This window comes from Phycodurus eques, chromosome 17, assembly GCF_024500275.1.
Source record: "Phycodurus eques isolate BA_2022a chromosome 17, UOR_Pequ_1.1, whole genome shotgun sequence".
Classification (NCBI taxonomy): Eukaryota; Metazoa; Chordata; class Actinopteri; order Syngnathiformes; family Syngnathidae; genus Phycodurus; species Phycodurus eques.
In genome coordinates, this window is record NC_084541.1 from 12,520,528 (window position 1) to 12,538,211 (window position 17,684).

Below are 17,684 nucleotides of genomic sequence, written 5' to 3' on the forward strand. Positions count from 1 at the left end.
TTCTACCCAAATTGTCTTGCCCACAAATCAAAAGTAAATCATTAGGAAAAGTGTGACCAAAAGCTTGACTCTTTTGTAGAAAAATGCCCGGATGTTTCTTATTATTTGAAACAAAAATTGTGATGTTTAACACATTCACTGCCATTGACGGCTTTAGAAGTCAAATACAGTATCCATGTTAACTGGGAAGGCTGGCAGTGAATTAAAAGGCCAAATTAAAAAAAGTGACGTTTGGTTGACATGATTACAACATTGAAGTGTCGCCTTTGGCTTGTTTGTCCTAGTAACACCTAAAACAAATTGGCTACATAATGTGATGTTAATTTATGTCAATATTAAAACAAACCACAGCGGAAGCTTAAAAACTCCACTGTGACACAGTGAAACTGTTCTGGCATAAAAGGGATACAGATTTTCCCTTCTGCGTGACCTAACAGCCGAACAGGACAAAAAAAAAAAAAAAAAAACTGCCAACATCTGAATGCAAACCACTTGATGTTTGGGACTTTTTTTTAAATGAGTGCGCCCTCTACTGGTCACACGCCCTGAATGACACCACCAAAGCCTCACTGATATTTCCACAGTTTATTTTCTACTGATGACACACGTGCTAGTTTATTAATTAATCCCCATAAGACAAAGCCAGCGTTCAAATGAATCATGTTACACATTTGTTACCTTCAGTGGATATCAAAAGTCTACACACCCCTGTTGAAATCCCAGGTCATTGTGATGTATATCTATATATATAAAATAACCTTTACAAAAAAAAAAAGAAATATTTTCAAGAGGGGTGGTAAAAATAAAGAAGTGATGCAATGTAGTTGCACAAGTGTGCACACCCTCCTAAGGTGACTGTGATCAGAATTAATTCAAAGTCATGTTCAACAGTAGTCAGCAACACAGCTGCTTCCATTTAAGGTGCCCCTTATTGACCCTCAATAAAGTTCAACTGTTCTATCAGGCTTTTCAGGGGTGTGTAGACCTTCTATATCCATTGTACAGGTACATGAATAATAAAACACACATGGACACAGGTTTCCTTCCTCCAAAAGGCACTCAAAAGAGACTCACATCAGCAATTAAAATTTAAAAGCATTGAGTCAAAGTGGATGCATGTTTGACTGTCCCTATGAAGCCAAAAAGGAGTATTAAGGAGTATTCGGGATTATTAAGGAGTATTTGGGCCACATGGAAAATAGTCAATTGAGGGGCTTGAAAAGATCCTCAACAGCACACTACAGAGCCTCAGACATGACATGGGAAAAAAAAGAAACTAATATGTGCACACAAGTTAGTATTTTGTGTGCACAAAATATTATTTTTTCCGCATGTCATGTATGGGGCTTTGTAACACACAATACCACTCTGTTTGTCTTTTTCATGTTGTATTACTTTTTTTCTTATAACGTCACAACTTCATTGTTGTGACATTGTGATTTTTTTTCCTGTGAAAAGACAAGGCTTTTTTCTCATAATTTTACAAAATTATTATAAAATTTAAAAAAAATTCTCTTTCGTCGGGAAAAATTAACTAAATAAAATGTATTAAAAAATTTAGAAATTTGATTCTTTCATGATTGGAAGATCTCGTACCACCACCACTTTATTCTCGCATTGATTACAATGATTTATGTCATGAAATTATGACTTCCTCCTCGTAAAATGACAAATGTATTTCGGTGAAATACCTATTTCTTGTCAAATCTGCTTTCCCCCCCCTCATAATATAATTATGTCTTTTTTTCTCTTAAAATTAACTGTTTGTTTCTCTAAAATGATGATTTTTTTTTTTTCCGTAACATCACAACTTTATTCTTTTAAGATTGTTACTTTTTACTTGTAATATCATGGCCATTTTCTTGTAAAATGACATGTTCTTTTGTCTCGTAATGTTAAGAAATGTTTCTCATAAAATGACGACTTTTCATGTGATGACTATTTTTTGTAAAATTATGACCTATTCTCAAAAAAAAATATTTTTCTTTGGAATTGCTTTTGTCTTAATATCATGACTGTAATGAAACTATTTTTTTCATCATGAAATATTTTTTTTATGGGACAATTACTACTTTATTAATAGCAATTTATTTCACGTTTTAGTGAAAGTATGTAAAAGCATGACTGTTTTTGTAAAACTATGACCAATTTCTTGTTAAAAAAAGTGTCTTTTTTCTTCAGAATTTCTTTTTTTTTTATTGGCTGGCAAGCAGTTCAGGGTGTACCCCGCCTCCTGCCCGATGTTAGCTGGGATTGGCTCCAGCACGCCCGCGACCTTAGTGAGGAGAAGCGGCTCAGAAAATGGATGGATGGATGGATGGAATACCATGACTTTTTTTTCTTGTCACGTTGCTATTTTTTAGTCATAAAGGTATTTTTGTCGTACTAATAAATTTGTATTAATTGCAATTTCTTTCCCACATTACTTCAACTTTATCCATGTAACATTATCATTATCATTCTGGAAAAAAAAAATCCTTCTAACTCGGACATTTTTTCTGTGAATTTACGACCTTTTCTGGTATGCTTATGACTTTATTCTCACTTAGTAGCTTTTTCATAATACTTTATTCTTAAAAGAATTATCTTACAAATTTCTCTGAAAATTATGTCTTTTTTCTGTCAATGTGAAGACTTTTTTTCTGGTAATTATTTTTTGGTTAGGAATTTGCCTACTTTTTATTTTTGTGATTTTTAGTTGTGGCCCTAATACTCCTTGGGACTATTTATTGTTGGGTTGTGAAGTGAGAGTGTCGCCTCTTTCTGACTATATACATGTACTGTACATAAAATTTCTTGTATTTGTATGTCCACATTGAGGTGAAGAGGCTGTCTAATTTCTGTTGAGTTGTGTATCCACATGAGTGTCAATAGTCATTACAAATTGTGTTTAAGTGTAAGTGCGCATGTCAAAAAAGCAGCAAAGCTACCATGTTGAACGACACGAGGGGGCTTCTTGTGCTTTTAATCGAGAGACCAAAGTGTGATTTGCACCGAGCAAGTAGTCAACACATGACAAGTAAAGCGTGTTACTGCAACTTGGAAATAGTTTAAGAAAGAGCGGGGCCCGCAGTGTAGTCATAGACGAAGTGAGGGCCCATCTCCAACAGATGGAGTCCAAAAGAAATGAGCTCAGCAGAGGCACTGGCGACCCGCCTTGGTGACCTCCTCCGAGGAGTGCACGGTGTTCGGGACCAGTCCACTCTTGACGCCCTCCCAGCCGTCCTGGATTTTGATGTCGCCGCCGCGCACCAGCTCGAAGATCTGCCTCGTCAGGTCCATGAACGCCTTCAGGAGACAAAATACACTCAAATGAGCCACAGAGAGCGGGCTAACTCGATCAAGTTAAGTGCAGAATTTTTTTCAGATCAATATTGGTCAAAACCAAAGGTTAGTTCCAATTTTGACATTTAAGAATGCACGCATGACTGCACGTCTCCTGAGTCATCAGTGTAAGACTGGGCCAACTAACGATTCGCCCATAAAAACAGGCTTCACTACCCGCTAAAACACCCTAGAATAGAAAGCGAGGTTCAGAGATTGATATAAGACTCAGAAAGTACTTTTTAGTGCTTTAGCTTGGGCCCGCCGCACCCCGTGCAAAGTGGCCGAACCCGACTTGGACTAGACCATCCATCCATCCATTTTCTGAACCGCTTCTCCTCACAAGGGTCGCGGGCGTGCTGGAGCCTATCCCAGCTGTCATCGGGCAGGAGGCCGGGTACACCCTGAACTGGTTGCCAGGCAATCGCAGGGCACATACAAACAAACAACCATTCACACTCACAGTCACACCTACGGGCAATTTAGAGTCTCCAATTAATGTATGTTTTTGGGATGTGGGAGGAAACCGGAGTTCCCGGAGAAAACCCACGCAAGTACGGGGAGAACATGCAAACTCCACACAGGCGGGGCCGGGGATTGAACCCCGCTCCTCGGAACTGTGAGGCTGACGCGCTAACCAGTCGCACCGTGCCGCCTGGACTGGACCATTGCAAAAAAAATGACAGTTGGCGAGTCACACCCGCACATTGAGTGATGTGGTCTACGGATGCCCTGCGGCGTTAAACGGCGAGCTTGTATGGGCTTTTGAGGTTCCACATACAATATGTACTTTTACACTTTTATTAAACCATAAAAAGATAGCATGACAGTCAAGGAAGAAGTGGGTGGCTACAGAGAGAGAACGTGGGCGAGTGTAAAAGAGAAGAAGGGATCTATTTCTTGCCGCCATTCACTTGAATGTTACCAGCGGAGTATGTAGATAGCTTGCGTGAATTTTCCCAATAGAGACTGCAAGCTACGCTATTTCCTCCACAGGTATATGAAACTATAAATACAGTTAAGTATTGTTCTAAAACAAAATATACATGTATGTAACTTTATATACTGTATTTGTATGGCTTGGCGGCAGCGTGGCGGCTGACTGGGTCTTGCTAGTTTAAAACGCAGAACTATATTTTTAGCATGTGGGAAAGTTTATGTGCATTTTGATCGGCTGTAATCTGTGACGTTGCTACATCTGTGCGACAGTGATTCCGACCACACTGTGCGAGAGTTCAGTCGGGTTCTGCTGCATTGCTCGTTGTGCAGCCGGCATAAAACTAATCGTGTAAGATTGGGTCATTTATTCCTTGAATGCTGCATTTTCCCCTTGGTATTCCAACTTTTTAGTGGGAGTATTGTAAAAAGCTGAACAAACCATCTCCACGTTGATGGCGTCTCGTGCAGACGTCTCCACGTAGTTCATCCCGAAGGCCGCCGCCAGCTTCTCTGCCTCCTGCCGGCTCACCTGCCGCTGGGCCTCCAGGTCGCACTTGTGGCCCACTAGCAGGAAGACGATACTCTGCGGCTGAACATGACTCTGCGCCTCCTCCAGCCAGCTGTGCACGTTCTGGAACGAGCGGCGGTTGGTAATGTCAAAGAGCAGGAGCCCGCCAACAGAGTTACGGTAGTAGGCTCTGGTGATAGACCTGGGGAGGTAATAACTAGTATTTAGGATGACCTATTTCAACAAAACGATGCAACAAAGGCGTAAACATGAAAATGAACAGAAGTGGACTAAGAATTGACCCTTGTGGGACTCCCATTCATTTACAGTCAAGCGCTGTCTTTTATAAAAGTACAGTTGTGCTTTGACTTAGGAGTTGATCACACGCGTAACTCAAAACACTCGTATCTCAAATTATGTTTCGCCATTGAAAGGAATGGAAATGCCATTCTTCTGTTCCAGTGTCCCAAAAAACATCCACAAACACTTCTGTCATTTTTTTAATAAGAAAAATAGCACTCTACAATATTGTAAAGGCATTAAATATCATGGTAATTCAATGGGTATTGTTCTGCTCATTCTGCTGTGTATATTGGCCACTAGGGGCAGTATAATACATACAGATTCACTATATATAGGTTTGATGATGAAACACAGAAGAAGACCTTCACAAATAAGCTGCAGTAATATTAGTTGGGTTTTTTTTGCAGATGATAAAGAATATATGCCTGAGTATTGTTATATCTGTCTGCATCTGTTGTTATTGTGTTTCTTGAAATATTAGATGTTAAAGGTTTATAATTACCGCACAATTGATGCTAGCTTCGTTAGCGTGTCTACGGCGTTTTACATTGTGTTTTAGCATCAAGCTAGTAGGCTTTCGTAAGACAAGTTAATGTTGCTTAGGTAAATAGACAATAGTTATGTTAGTTGCAACCGTCTTCTTTATGTTTTTACAGAGTACAAAACTGTAGTGTGGTATTTTTCTTATTCAAAACAAATTTTGTCGGTTTTTGGGATTCTGGAACCTCTTAATGGCATTTCTATTCATTTCAATTGGGAAAGATGATTTGAGTTATGAGGTTGGTCACGGAATGTAGTACACCCACAAGTCAAGGCAGCACCGTATTTTAGTTTTGTAATACAGTGGTAAAGGTCACCTGAACCTCTCCTGACCAGCAGTGTCCCAGATCTGGAGCTTGACCCTCTTGCCCGGCTCGATCTCCAGCAGACGCGAGAAGAAGTCCACGCCGACGGTGGGGTCCGACACATGGGCGAAATGACCCTCGGTGAACCTGCGGATCAAACAAGACTTGCCCACCGTGGAGTCTCCGATCACGATCAGACGGAACTGGTAGAGCCAGATCGTGTCCATGTCAAGTCTGTCGAGAAAGCACAACTTACAGTCACAATTGACGAGAAGAACACAGTGGGCTAATTCCATTTTGTCATTGTTAAATTAAGTGCAGAAATTAATACAGGCATGTCTTTGCTTTTCCTGATTCATCAGTGCAACACTGGACCAACTCCCATTTACAAGATGAAACCGGGCTTCATCTTCTGCAAAAACATCCCAGTAAGTGAGATTCACAGATTCAAAAAACACTCAGATCGTTAAGTCATGCTTTGCAACTGTGACAACTCCCATTTGCAAGATGGCCGCACCCATGAAACCCGGCTTCACCTCCAGCCAAAACATCCTAGAAAGTGAGGTTAAGAGATTTTACTGTTTTATTGTTAGTGAACGTTAATGGTCTTTCATAAAATATTGATAGATTTGACGAACGATTTGACTTCGACCACTATTGCGCTAAGCTTTTTTTTTTTTTTTTTTTTTTTTGTAATCTCTGTTCCTTTTATTTTAGCCAACCTCGATGACATCGACCGGAATCCAACCCATGAAACTGAAAATCATAGCAGTACCTCGGATTAAATGAATGACTATCCAGTAAGATCAAAGTCCTAAATCATTATACAATATTTGACAAAATGCCAAAATCTGAGGAAAACCACAATTTCTGTATAAACAAGTATCCAGAAGAAGCAATCATGGCCATATAACGATAAAAATCCCCCAGATTTTAATGCAGCCATAAAATTTGAAATCACTGTCCCGCAAAATAACAAAGGTGGAGTTAGCCTACTAGTTCTTGGTGTCTCAATTTTACAAGTAAACATACGTCCATCCTCATTGGGGTTGCGGGTGTGCTGTAGCCTATCCCATCTGACCTTGGGCGAGAGGCGGGGTACACCCCGGACTGGTCGCCAGTCAATCGCAGGGCACACACAGTATAGACAAACAAACACTCACACCTATGGACATTCTAGAGTCTTCAATGAACTTCTCCACTTTGAGGCAGATGTGCTAAGGCACTGTGCTGCGCTAATAACAGACACGTTGCATTTTTTTTTCATAATTTTGTTTATGGAGGAAAAACGCCCCCATCTCTTAAACGGTGTAGTTGTACCTAATAAAGTGCGTGACAAAGGTATTTCGTTTTGAGTGCCTGTATTTATTCATTCTTGAAATTCATTATTTTGTGATTTATTTATTTATGATAAATAATAATAAATTGTAAAAAAAAAAAAAAAAAAAAAAAGTTCATATACATTCAACATTTGTTGAATTATTTAATAACATTTTATTAAATAATTGGTTAGATAAAATGTATTTATTCATGTATATGATTAAGTAATTGGTTAACTTCTTTCTTTAAAAATAAGATTTTTGCAAACATTTTTAAAATTATATTTTATTATATAATTGCTTAGTTAGGATATATTTAGTCATTTAAAATTCATTCATCTCATTTAAAACATTAATTCATACACGGCGAAAAAAATAAACAGCCAAATAAATTCAAAACATTTTAAAGTAATTCAATCGAAAAAGTTAGGGTAATTACATTTAGTAGAACTATTATTATTATTATTATTACTGTATTTGGTCCAATTTCAGTCTTTACAAAGTCCTCCAGGGACCGAAACTAAATTAATGAACACAAAATTGAACGACAAATGATTCCGAATGATCAACACTTGTGAAACAAATATTTGCCCCGTTTGGGCCAGTTTTGATTTTTATTCATTTATTTATTTTTTAATATTGCATGAGAGTCCGCATCCAATGCTTTTGCTGGCCCCTTGTGGCCCGCGAGCCACAGGTTCCGCACCCCTGCTGTAGGCCTAACCAGTTAGCATCCTGCTACTGCACTAATATACGATACATAATACATCCATCATCAATCCAGTCAATACGAGCAGATGCTTACTTACCTTGAAGCTGAGAGCTCAATATGTGTAAAACACAATAAGCCCCATATCGACGGCGATGCCTTCAAAAACAAACCTCCGCATAGGAGAGAGAGAGCGAGAGAGAGAGAGAGAGACAGAGAGAGAGAGCGAGAGAGAGAGAGAGAGAGAGAGAGAGAGAAACAAAACAAAACACTGTTGTTGTTTACCAGCTGTGCATCGCTGTAAAAACAAACTATGAAATGGATCATTAAATGGCGTCTTAAGCACAAAGACGCGCGTATATGCGTTGCTATTTGCGATGAAATGGCAGCCAGGAGGACGGGAAACACGACGGCTTCACACACACACACACACACATCCGCTCGCCCTCATCAGCACCGTTGTTCACGTTTGCATTTACCGTAAATGCACGCGCAAGAGGCGCAGCGCAAATCGGCCGACAGCCGTGACGCCTTCGCGGTCGTCGGAGATTTCGGACCACCAGCTAAACTCAAACAATGCAGCACTTGATATGGCATTATGCTGTGATTAGCTAAAACAGCAACCACCAGTTGATAGTGTTTGAATGCAAATATTCACTGTACTTATGCCGAGCATTTACAATGCAGTATTATTTCACAAAGCTATTTTACGTGTCATATATAATAATGAAAAATAAAATTTAACAATGAGCGTGGATTATTATTGTACTTCTAAAACTAATCATACTTTATACCAAAATTATTTTTAAATATTTTATTTAATTGAAATATTGTAAACTACATAAATATTACTGAAATTAACAATTTCATTTTTAATAAAACAATTGCCTAATTAATTGTAATTAGTTTAACTGTAATATATATATATATATATATATATAATTAAAATACATATTAAATAATTTGTAAATTAACTATAATTGTAATTAATTATAAATAAAAAATAACAAAATAGCATGAATGATTAAACAGTTAGTTTTACATTTTTAAAAATTGAACAATTGGTTGATTACCGACGAAAATAAAAATGAGAATAAATGTTTCTATTTAGAAACATTTTGATTGATTGTAATTAAATTAATTGTGAATAAATACTATAAATTAGTATTAATCACATTTTATTTTAAAAATCAGTTTTACATTTCTTTAAAATAAATAATTGGTTAATTAATAATAATGAATTTAAACAATAAAATTTAAAAGAACCAGAATTTTTTGTTGTTAAATTAAATAATTCCCCATTTTTCTCATTCCATAATTGGTTAAATAATTATAATTAAATACAAATAATTACTTAACATTATTTTTAATAAAACATAAATAAAAAATAAATAATTATAATGAAGTTAATTGTAACAAATGTTTTCTAATTAAAATAAACGTTTTTCTACATTGGCAAATTAATTATAATCCAATTAATTATAAATAACAAAATGAAAAAAAAATTGCATGAATTGAGTGGATTGATTCGTTTTTTTATCAAAACAATTTTACCAACTGCATTTTATTTCAGATAAACATTTGCACTTTTTGTTTGCTTTTGAATGAACCTGTTTTTGATCATGTTTGCTCTGTTGTTGTTTTGTTTCTGTTTTATGTCCTCTCGACATCATTGGAAATGATCTCGACATTGAAAGAAAGTTTGCATGAATGAATGAATGAATACGACATTCATTGCGATTTCAGGTTTCTGTTGGGAGGTACACCAAAATCCCACATTTCAGTCAAGCACATGAACACAGCAGCATCTCCCGTGGGAGTCGCTCCCAGCCAGGAGTCACGTAGGAGTGGGAGGTCCACAGAGGTCAGAACTCCTCATTTTCAAGCGGTCCTCTCCAATACGCCGTGGAAAGCGAACAGATTGCGAGTAAATGACCACTCCAAACTCTCGGTTTTGCAACCTCCACTTGTAACTAAGTTCTAGTTGTTGAGGGACTTTGGCTTTTGAGCCATGCAGCGGGAGCTCCTGTTCAAAGTGTTGGTGATCGGGGACCTGGGCGTGGGCAAGACGTCCATCATCAAGCGCTACGTGCACCATATCTTCTCGCAGCACTACCGCGCCACCATCGGCGTCGACTTCGCCCTCAAGGTGCTCCAGTGGGACCCGGACACCGTCGTCCGCCTGCAGCTCTGGGACATAGCAGGTGAGGACACACTACGAATATTTACATGACTGTCGTTAAGTCCATTTTTCACATATACCTACTTCACCAGAGTATTTGACAAAAGTTGTCTGTAAAGTGATGCATTGAGATACAAATTTAATTTGTGACCACACTCGTAATTCAAAACACTCAAATTATCTTTCCCCATCAAAATGAATGGAAATGCTACTAATCCGTCCCAGCCTTAATCCAATTCAATGGAATTGTGCCATTCCTTCTGGTGTGCGTCCCTTGGCCAAATGGGGTCGGTATGAGACGGACACACCGACATATGTGAAGGAGACGGTCGCAACTGCTCACTAGGCCACAGTAATATTAGCCATTCTGCCCAGAGGAAAAGGAATATATGCATGTGAGCATTGTTATATTGTCTGTGTTGCTGCACTGTGTGTGTTGTTGAAAGATATTACACTATTCTTTTTTAAATTCAGGAACTTAAAAAAAAATAAAAAAATAATGAACATTTGTCATGTGATCTTTTTAATTTATTAGCTTAAATGAATTTAAATCAAATAAGTGTGAATTAATTCTCATTTATTACATTATACCAATATCTGTAAATGAATATGAATTAATATTATTATTATTATTATTATTATTATTATTATGCACGGTGGCCGACTGGTTAGAGCGTCAGCCTCACAGTTCTGAGGTGCGGGGTTCAATCCCCGTCCCCGTCCCCGCCTGTGTGGAGTTTGCATGTTCTCCCCATGACCTGAACTGTTTGCCAGCCAATCGCAGGGCACATTTAAACAAACAACCATTCACACTCACATTCACACCTACGGGCAATTTAGTTGTCAATTAACTTACCATGCATGTTTTTGGGATGTGGGAGGAAACCAGAGTGCCCGGAGAAAACCCACGCAGGTACGAGGAGAACATGCAAACTCCACACAGGTGGGGCCGGGAATTGAACCCCGGACCCCAGAACTGTGAGACAGACACTCTAACCAGTCGTCCACCGTGCCGCCTATTATTATTATTATTATTTATTAAATTAAATCTAGGAAGTTTTTTATATATATTTTTAGTTTAATGAAAATTAAAAAGTTTTTCTTCATTTAAGATTTCAAATGAACTATTATCAAAAAACAATTTTACATTTATTTAAATCAACCATTTGGTTAATTATTATAATTACATGATTTTTGAATAATATATTTTTTAATGAGCTTGAGTAATTATTTTATTTAAAAAATATTTCATATTTATATTAATTAAATACCGGTATATCAATAATTGTTTTTTTCTAAATGTGAAAAAATATGGTAATGAATACTCATCACATATTTTTTAAATTAAAATTATAAAAGTAAATTAATTATTATTCCACTAAATTTTATTTGGAATATAACAAATTTAAAAGTTAAATGTTGTATCACATTAAAAAAAAAAAACTTTTTTTGAACGTATTGTTCATAATGTTTTAATATTGAAAAAAAAGTTTTTGCTGTGTCAGACCAAGCTTTTTTTATTTTATTATTATTTATTTTTTATTTAACGTTTAACTGCTTAGCACGTTGACCTACAAAACACAGAATTGGTTTTAGAATGTTTTATGAACACAAGGACATCTCTGAATTGAGTGAACTTGAAGCACATTATTACACGAAAAAAAATCCCATATATTTTCTACAGATGTTATTTTCACCGTCTCTATGGAAACATCCACGTAAATTAATAAGAGACTGTGTGTGTTGTCTGTGTGTGTGTGTTCCACAACCCTCCCCATGCCTGTCATTTGTTGCCTGCTTGTGGAATGTGGCCAGCGACTCCCATGTGGAAAACGTCAGTCACATGACGCCCACCGTGGAATCAAAACATGCAAAAGCTAACAAGTGTTTTTTCCTCCCGCTGGAGATTGGTCTGGTCCTGTGTCAAACTGTTGCCGTCGTGAAAGGTTACAGGCCAGGATTTAATGAATGTTCTAAACAGTTGTAGTGTAAATAGACATTGTTTAAAAACAAACAGTTGTTAAAGATAAAATGTGTTGTACAAAAAAGTTAAATACAGTGGAACCTCGAGAGAATGTACTAAGAGGGGAGAGAGGGTCGTCGTCCGATATAACCGTTACATTGAGGGTTATTTTTATATAATATATATATATAGAATAGCTTGAGAGCAAATCTCTCAACCCTCTTGGACACTTCAACTGTCGAGTTGTGAAACTCTGCCTCTTCGCTCGCTCTGTGGGAGCCGCGGAGGCATCTTGTTGCCTCAAGGCTGAAAATCTGAATGTTTTTAGACGTTTAAATTCGATACATTTGAGTAAGCCTGTTTTGTTAAAAATGGGTGGCTGTAACGCTTCAGTGGAGAAAGACACACCAGCAGCGAAGCTAAGTTTGCATGCAGCTTAGTTTACTGCTTAGTCAACTTATTGTTTTATTTATTGCATCACTTTTTTTGAATGTATTCAATGAGGGATTGAGGATAATTTTGGGGTGGTGTTGTGTTGATGTTGTTGCACAATGATACAGGCATATGATGGCAATATAAGGTATAATTCCAACTTGATTGATGCGGCGTTTGGTCACTCAAGCAAGATAGCGTTTATTTCATTACCTGAAAAGGAATTGTTTTGGAAATGCGACGATTTTGCCCAACAGCGACGATATACAGTGTATTGCATATATTTGTGTGTGTCTTAGGACAAGAGCGCTATGGCAACATGACGCGCGTCTACTACCGGGAAGCAGTGGGCGCGCTGGTGGTCTTCGACAGCACGCGAGCGTCCACGTTTGACGCCGTGCTCAAGTGGAAGGACGACCTGGACTCCAAGGTCAGAACATTCAGCAGACATTTCTCATAAACTGACTTCTGTTCCTTATGTTATGATCATTCTTATGCTGTTTTACTTTTTCACTGTTTCGGAATTCCCCCTTGTCCCTTCAAAGATCAACAGACAGATAGATGGGACAGTTTCAAATACCTCCCGTGAATACCACCCCCAATGTCCTATAAATCTACACATATACACCACTTGGACATTTTTTTGAGTCAATCAATCAATCAATCAATCTATCTATCTATCTATCTATCTATCTATCTATCTATCTATCTATCTATCTATCTATCTATCTATCTATCTATCTATCTATCTATCTATCTATCTATCTATCTATCTATCTATCTAGCTGCTTGTTTAAGTTCATTTTCCCGCATTGCACTCTGTGATCTATTAGCATGGAATGGATGATACACAGTCACTTGTCAAGTCCAATATCATACAAATGTGACATGAGGATATATTTGGTACACTTCAATCCCATTTTTTGTCCGCAGGTGACACTGAACCACGGGAGGCCCGTTCCCGCGGTCCTCTTAGCCAACAAGGCCGACCAAGCGACGTGCCAGCAGCCCAGACTGGACGCCTTCTGCAGAGACAACGGCTTCGTTGGCTGGTTCCTGACCTCGGCCAAGGTATACTGTACAGCGCGTTGTGTTGCCATGTTTAACACCGAGTGCTTCACTTGGGTTAAATCACACAGAGGGACACTCCGACAAGACAAACCGTTGTTATTCCCAAATAACTCAACAGATCATCATCCCTATGCCTTTCCAGTAACATGGTACTAAATCGGTGCCAAGTAATTACGACTGTAGTTACATTTTCTTTCCAAACCCTTTTTCAAAGGTCTTTTAGCCATGAGTGATGCAACACAAGAAACTGACTAAGAGGTCTTATAGGCAGAAATTAATCTAGTGTATGCAATAAACCGAAGCAAACCATTTTGATCAAAACATCCATCCATCTATCCATTTTCTACCGCTTATCCGAGGTCGGGTCGCGGGGGCAGTAGCATTCGCAGGAACACCCAGACTAGCTTCTCCCCAGCCAGCTCTTCCGGGGGGATCCCGAGGCGTTTCCAGGCCAGCCGAAGGATGTAGTCTCTCCAGCGTGTCCTGGGTCGTCCCCGGGGTCTCCTTCTGGTGGGACGTGCCCAGAACACCTCACCAGGGAGGCGTCCGGCAGGCATCCGAATCAGATGTGCCAGCCACCTCATCTGGCTCCTCTCGATGTGTAGGAGCAGCGGTTCTACTCTGAGATCCTCCCGGACGACAGAGCTTCTCGCCCTATCTCTAAGGGAGAGCCCGGACACCCTGCGGAGGAAACTCATTTCGGCCGCTTGTATCCGGGATCTCGTTCTTTCGGTCACGACCCACAGCTCGTGACCATAGGTGAGGGTAGGAAAGTAGATCGACCGATAAATCGAGAGCTTCGCCTTCCGGCTTAGCTCCTTCTTTACCACGATGGCTCGATACAAAGTCCGCATCACTGCAGACGCTGCACCGATCCGCCTGTCGATCTCCCGTTCCATTCTTCCCTCACTCGTGAACAAGACCCCAAGATACTTGAACTCCTCTACTTGGGGCAGGATCTCATCCCCGACCATCCCCGACCACCTCATCGTGGTGGAGGGGTATGTCTGTCCCAATGATCCTAGGAGCAAAGTTGTCTGGGGCTTCACACCCCTGGTAGGGTCACCCATGGCAAACAGGTCCTAGGTGAGGGACCAGACAAAGCACGGCTCAAAGACCCCTTATGACGAAGACAGAAAATGGACTCAGGTTTCCCTTGCATGGACGCGGGCAGCCCTCTGGAGCCAGGCCTGGAGGTGGGGCTCGAAGGCGAGCGCCTGGTGTCCAGGCCTGCACCCATGGGGCCCGGCCGGGCACAGCCCGAAAGGGTGACGTGGGTCTCCCTTCCCATGGGCTCACCACCTGTGGGAGGGGCCATAGGGGTCGGGTGCAGTGCGAGCTGGGCAGTGGCCGAAGGCGGGGACCTTGGCGATCCGATCCCCGGCTACAGAAGCTAGCTCTAGGGACGTGGAATGTCACCGCTCTGGCAGAGAAGGACCCCGAGCTGGTGTGTGGGTTCGAGAAGTTCCGACTAGATATAGTCTGACTCGCCTCCACGCACAGCTTGGGCTCTGGTACCAGTCCTCTCGTTTTGATCAAAACAGTTTTACTCAAATGTGTCTAACCTAACTATTTTCTCTCATTACTGTCTAAAAAACATTCAACATTTCCATCTTGATGTGATATAATACCACACGGCTCCCGCAGATAGAGGAAGAGGCGGAGTTTAACAACGCTTCTCAGGCCAAGTATCCAAGAGAGTTAATAGATTTGTTCTCAAGCTATTTTCAACACTTTCATCCATTCATTTTCTGAGCCGCTTATCCTCACGAGGGTCACGGGAGTGCTGGAGCCTATCCTAGCTATCATCGGGCAGGAGGCGGGGCACACCCTGAACTGGTTGCCAGCCAATCGCAGGGCACATACAAACAAACAACCATTCGCACTCACATTCACACCCAGGGGCAATTTAGAGACTTCAATTAACCTACCATGCATGTTTTTGGGATGTGGGAGGAAACCGGAGTGCCTGGAGAAAACCCACGCAGGCACGGGGAGAACATGCAAACTCCACACAGGCGGGGCCGGGGATTGAACCCCGGTCCTCAGAACTGTGAGGCAGACGCTCTAACCAGTCGTCCACCGTGCCGCCTCAACACTTTCAATCGGTTAATAATGCGTAAAAATAACAGATGACGTGGAGACGGACCAGTAGAATGGATTTGGGAAAAAATATGAAATTAACATTATTTGGTTTACACCTGACAACGATAATACGTTGCATATTTTTTCCACGTTTTTGTGTAGCTTCTGATTGGAAAGGGTTTCCCACCCATTAAACAGTGCAGGTGTGCCTAATAAAGAGGCCGAGGAGTGTAATTTGTTGACTGCATGTTTTCCCACACACGTGTACCCTTAATGCAGCCAATGGATGAGGCTTTGCTATGTTTAAGGTGTATTTCTCTTTTGTGTTCTATTCCATTTTAAATTTTATTTTCAGGTAGCTCATTAAAGTAATGGTTAACACGTCTGTCACAGTCAAGAGATCCAAATTTACATCTTCTTGATCATCTTGACCCAAATAAGGACAAGCGCTATAGAAAATGGAGCAATGGATTGATTGTTTTCCCTACTTTAGGAAAACAGCAACATCGAGGAGGCCGCTCACTGCCTGGTGGAGCACATCCTGAGCAACGAAGAGAGCCCCCCGATGGAGCGGGAGCCCGCCACCCTGGTCCTGTCGGGGTACGCCAACGCCACCAAGGAGCACCTCGGCTGCTCGTCGTGTCCCAAGTGACGACTCCCGCCTGCCCCGGCCAATCACAGACCAGCAGGAAGTGGACGCCGATCAGGGACGACAGTAGATAGGTCTAAAAAAATAATTTATTTATCATTCAAATGAATGCTTTTTAATATAGAATGTGTCAGCTTTAGTGTTGTATCAAAGTGTTATTTTATAATGAGATGAATTAACTCTATTAAACATATACTGTATAAATGGCAAGCTGCTTCTATTGACTCATATGAACGTGTGGTAAGCATTGTGATGCAACACACTGGTAACGGTTCAGTCTATGCGCCACACTGCACATGCAATCCAATCTACTTATGCTGCTCTACTTATGCTGCCACCATTGTTTTTTCTTTTCATTGATGACGACTGTGAAGGCACACCCATTGGACACTTCAATAGGTACACCCTGTTAGTGGCAAAGCTGAGCACATTTGGACCCTGTTGCTGGCCAAAACAGCAGCAACGTAAACAGCCCCTAAAATGAATTAAAGGAGACATCATATGTATAATTATTATTATTTTTTTTTTTTCAGAATTCAAAACGCTCCCCATAACATATCTCTGACATGCTTTTGTCAAAATACCCAATGGTACAGTAACGTATTAAATGTTATTTAAAAATGACTACATGTTTAAAAGGGACACATTATGCAAAATTGACTTTTCAATTGCTTAAAGTCAAGTGTGAAATTACACAACCAAGTAACTCTCTTATCTGATTATTTCTGAAAATGTGTTAGAGATAATAGCCCTCTTACTGTTACGTAACAGTTATGTATGGTTACATTAGGCAGTGGTGGCTTTGCACATGCACGTGCACCATCCATTTGCAGTCTGGCATTTACAGACAACGATCACACATTTCTATGTAATTGTGGATTTTTAAATATTTTTTAAAATAAATAATAAAACATTACTGCAGTCATTGTAGACAACAACAATACAATAAAATGGCCCCAATCAGACGCATCATATAAAAACACATTATGCACTTGCTCCCTAATGTGTCCCTGTTTCATTGGTAGTGTGCACTGAGATGATGGTGAAACAGCTGATGCCTTAAAAATAATTAAAAATAATTTTAAAAAAAAGTCTGCTGCTTTAAAATTCCCTCCCCTGAGTCAATAAGTGGCCCAATCTCAGACTCCTTCTTTAGTCACCTGATTCATTGCACTGCCATTTTGCACACAAGTTTGACTGGCACACGCACACGCGCGCAAGCACGCGCATCACAAGTCTCTGGGGCGACCTCTATAGAGGAATTCGGGCTTTTGTAAGAAGACCGGCTGCAGAAAGCGAAGGTTGTGCATGCAGGAAGATACTGAGACGACACGCGAAGAAGAGGAGGCAGTCTA

General features: G+C 40.0%; 2 protein-coding genes across 2 annotated transcripts; one reads left to right on the plus strand and one right to left on the minus strand.

Moving 5' to 3' along the window:
- Positions 1 to 580: 580 nt before the first annotated feature.
- On the minus strand, positions 581 to 8,416 carry LOC133416102 (ras-related protein Rab-39B-like). The gene is made up of 4 exons (XM_061702755.1): positions 8,048 to 8,416; positions 5,932 to 6,153; positions 4,703 to 4,973; positions 581 to 3,288 (listed from the first exon to the last, which is right to left on the minus strand). The coding sequence occupies exons 1-4, from the start codon at positions 8,272 to 8,274 to the stop codon at positions 3,133 to 3,135; spliced, it is 876 nt and encodes a 291-aa protein (XP_061558739.1). The 5' UTR covers positions 8,275 to 8,416; the 3' UTR covers positions 581 to 3,132.
- Positions 8,417 to 9,787: 1,371 nt separating this feature from the next.
- On the plus strand, positions 9,788 to 16,494 carry rab38c (RAB38c, member of RAS oncogene family). The gene is made up of 4 exons (XM_061702756.1): positions 9,788 to 10,151; positions 12,824 to 12,954; positions 13,458 to 13,595; positions 16,174 to 16,494. Exons 1-4 carry the CDS (start codon positions 9,959 to 9,961, stop codon positions 16,330 to 16,332), a joined length of 621 nt encoding a protein of 206 aa, XP_061558740.1. The 5' UTR covers positions 9,788 to 9,958; the 3' UTR covers positions 16,333 to 16,494.
- Positions 16,495 to 17,684: the final 1,190 nt, after the last annotated feature.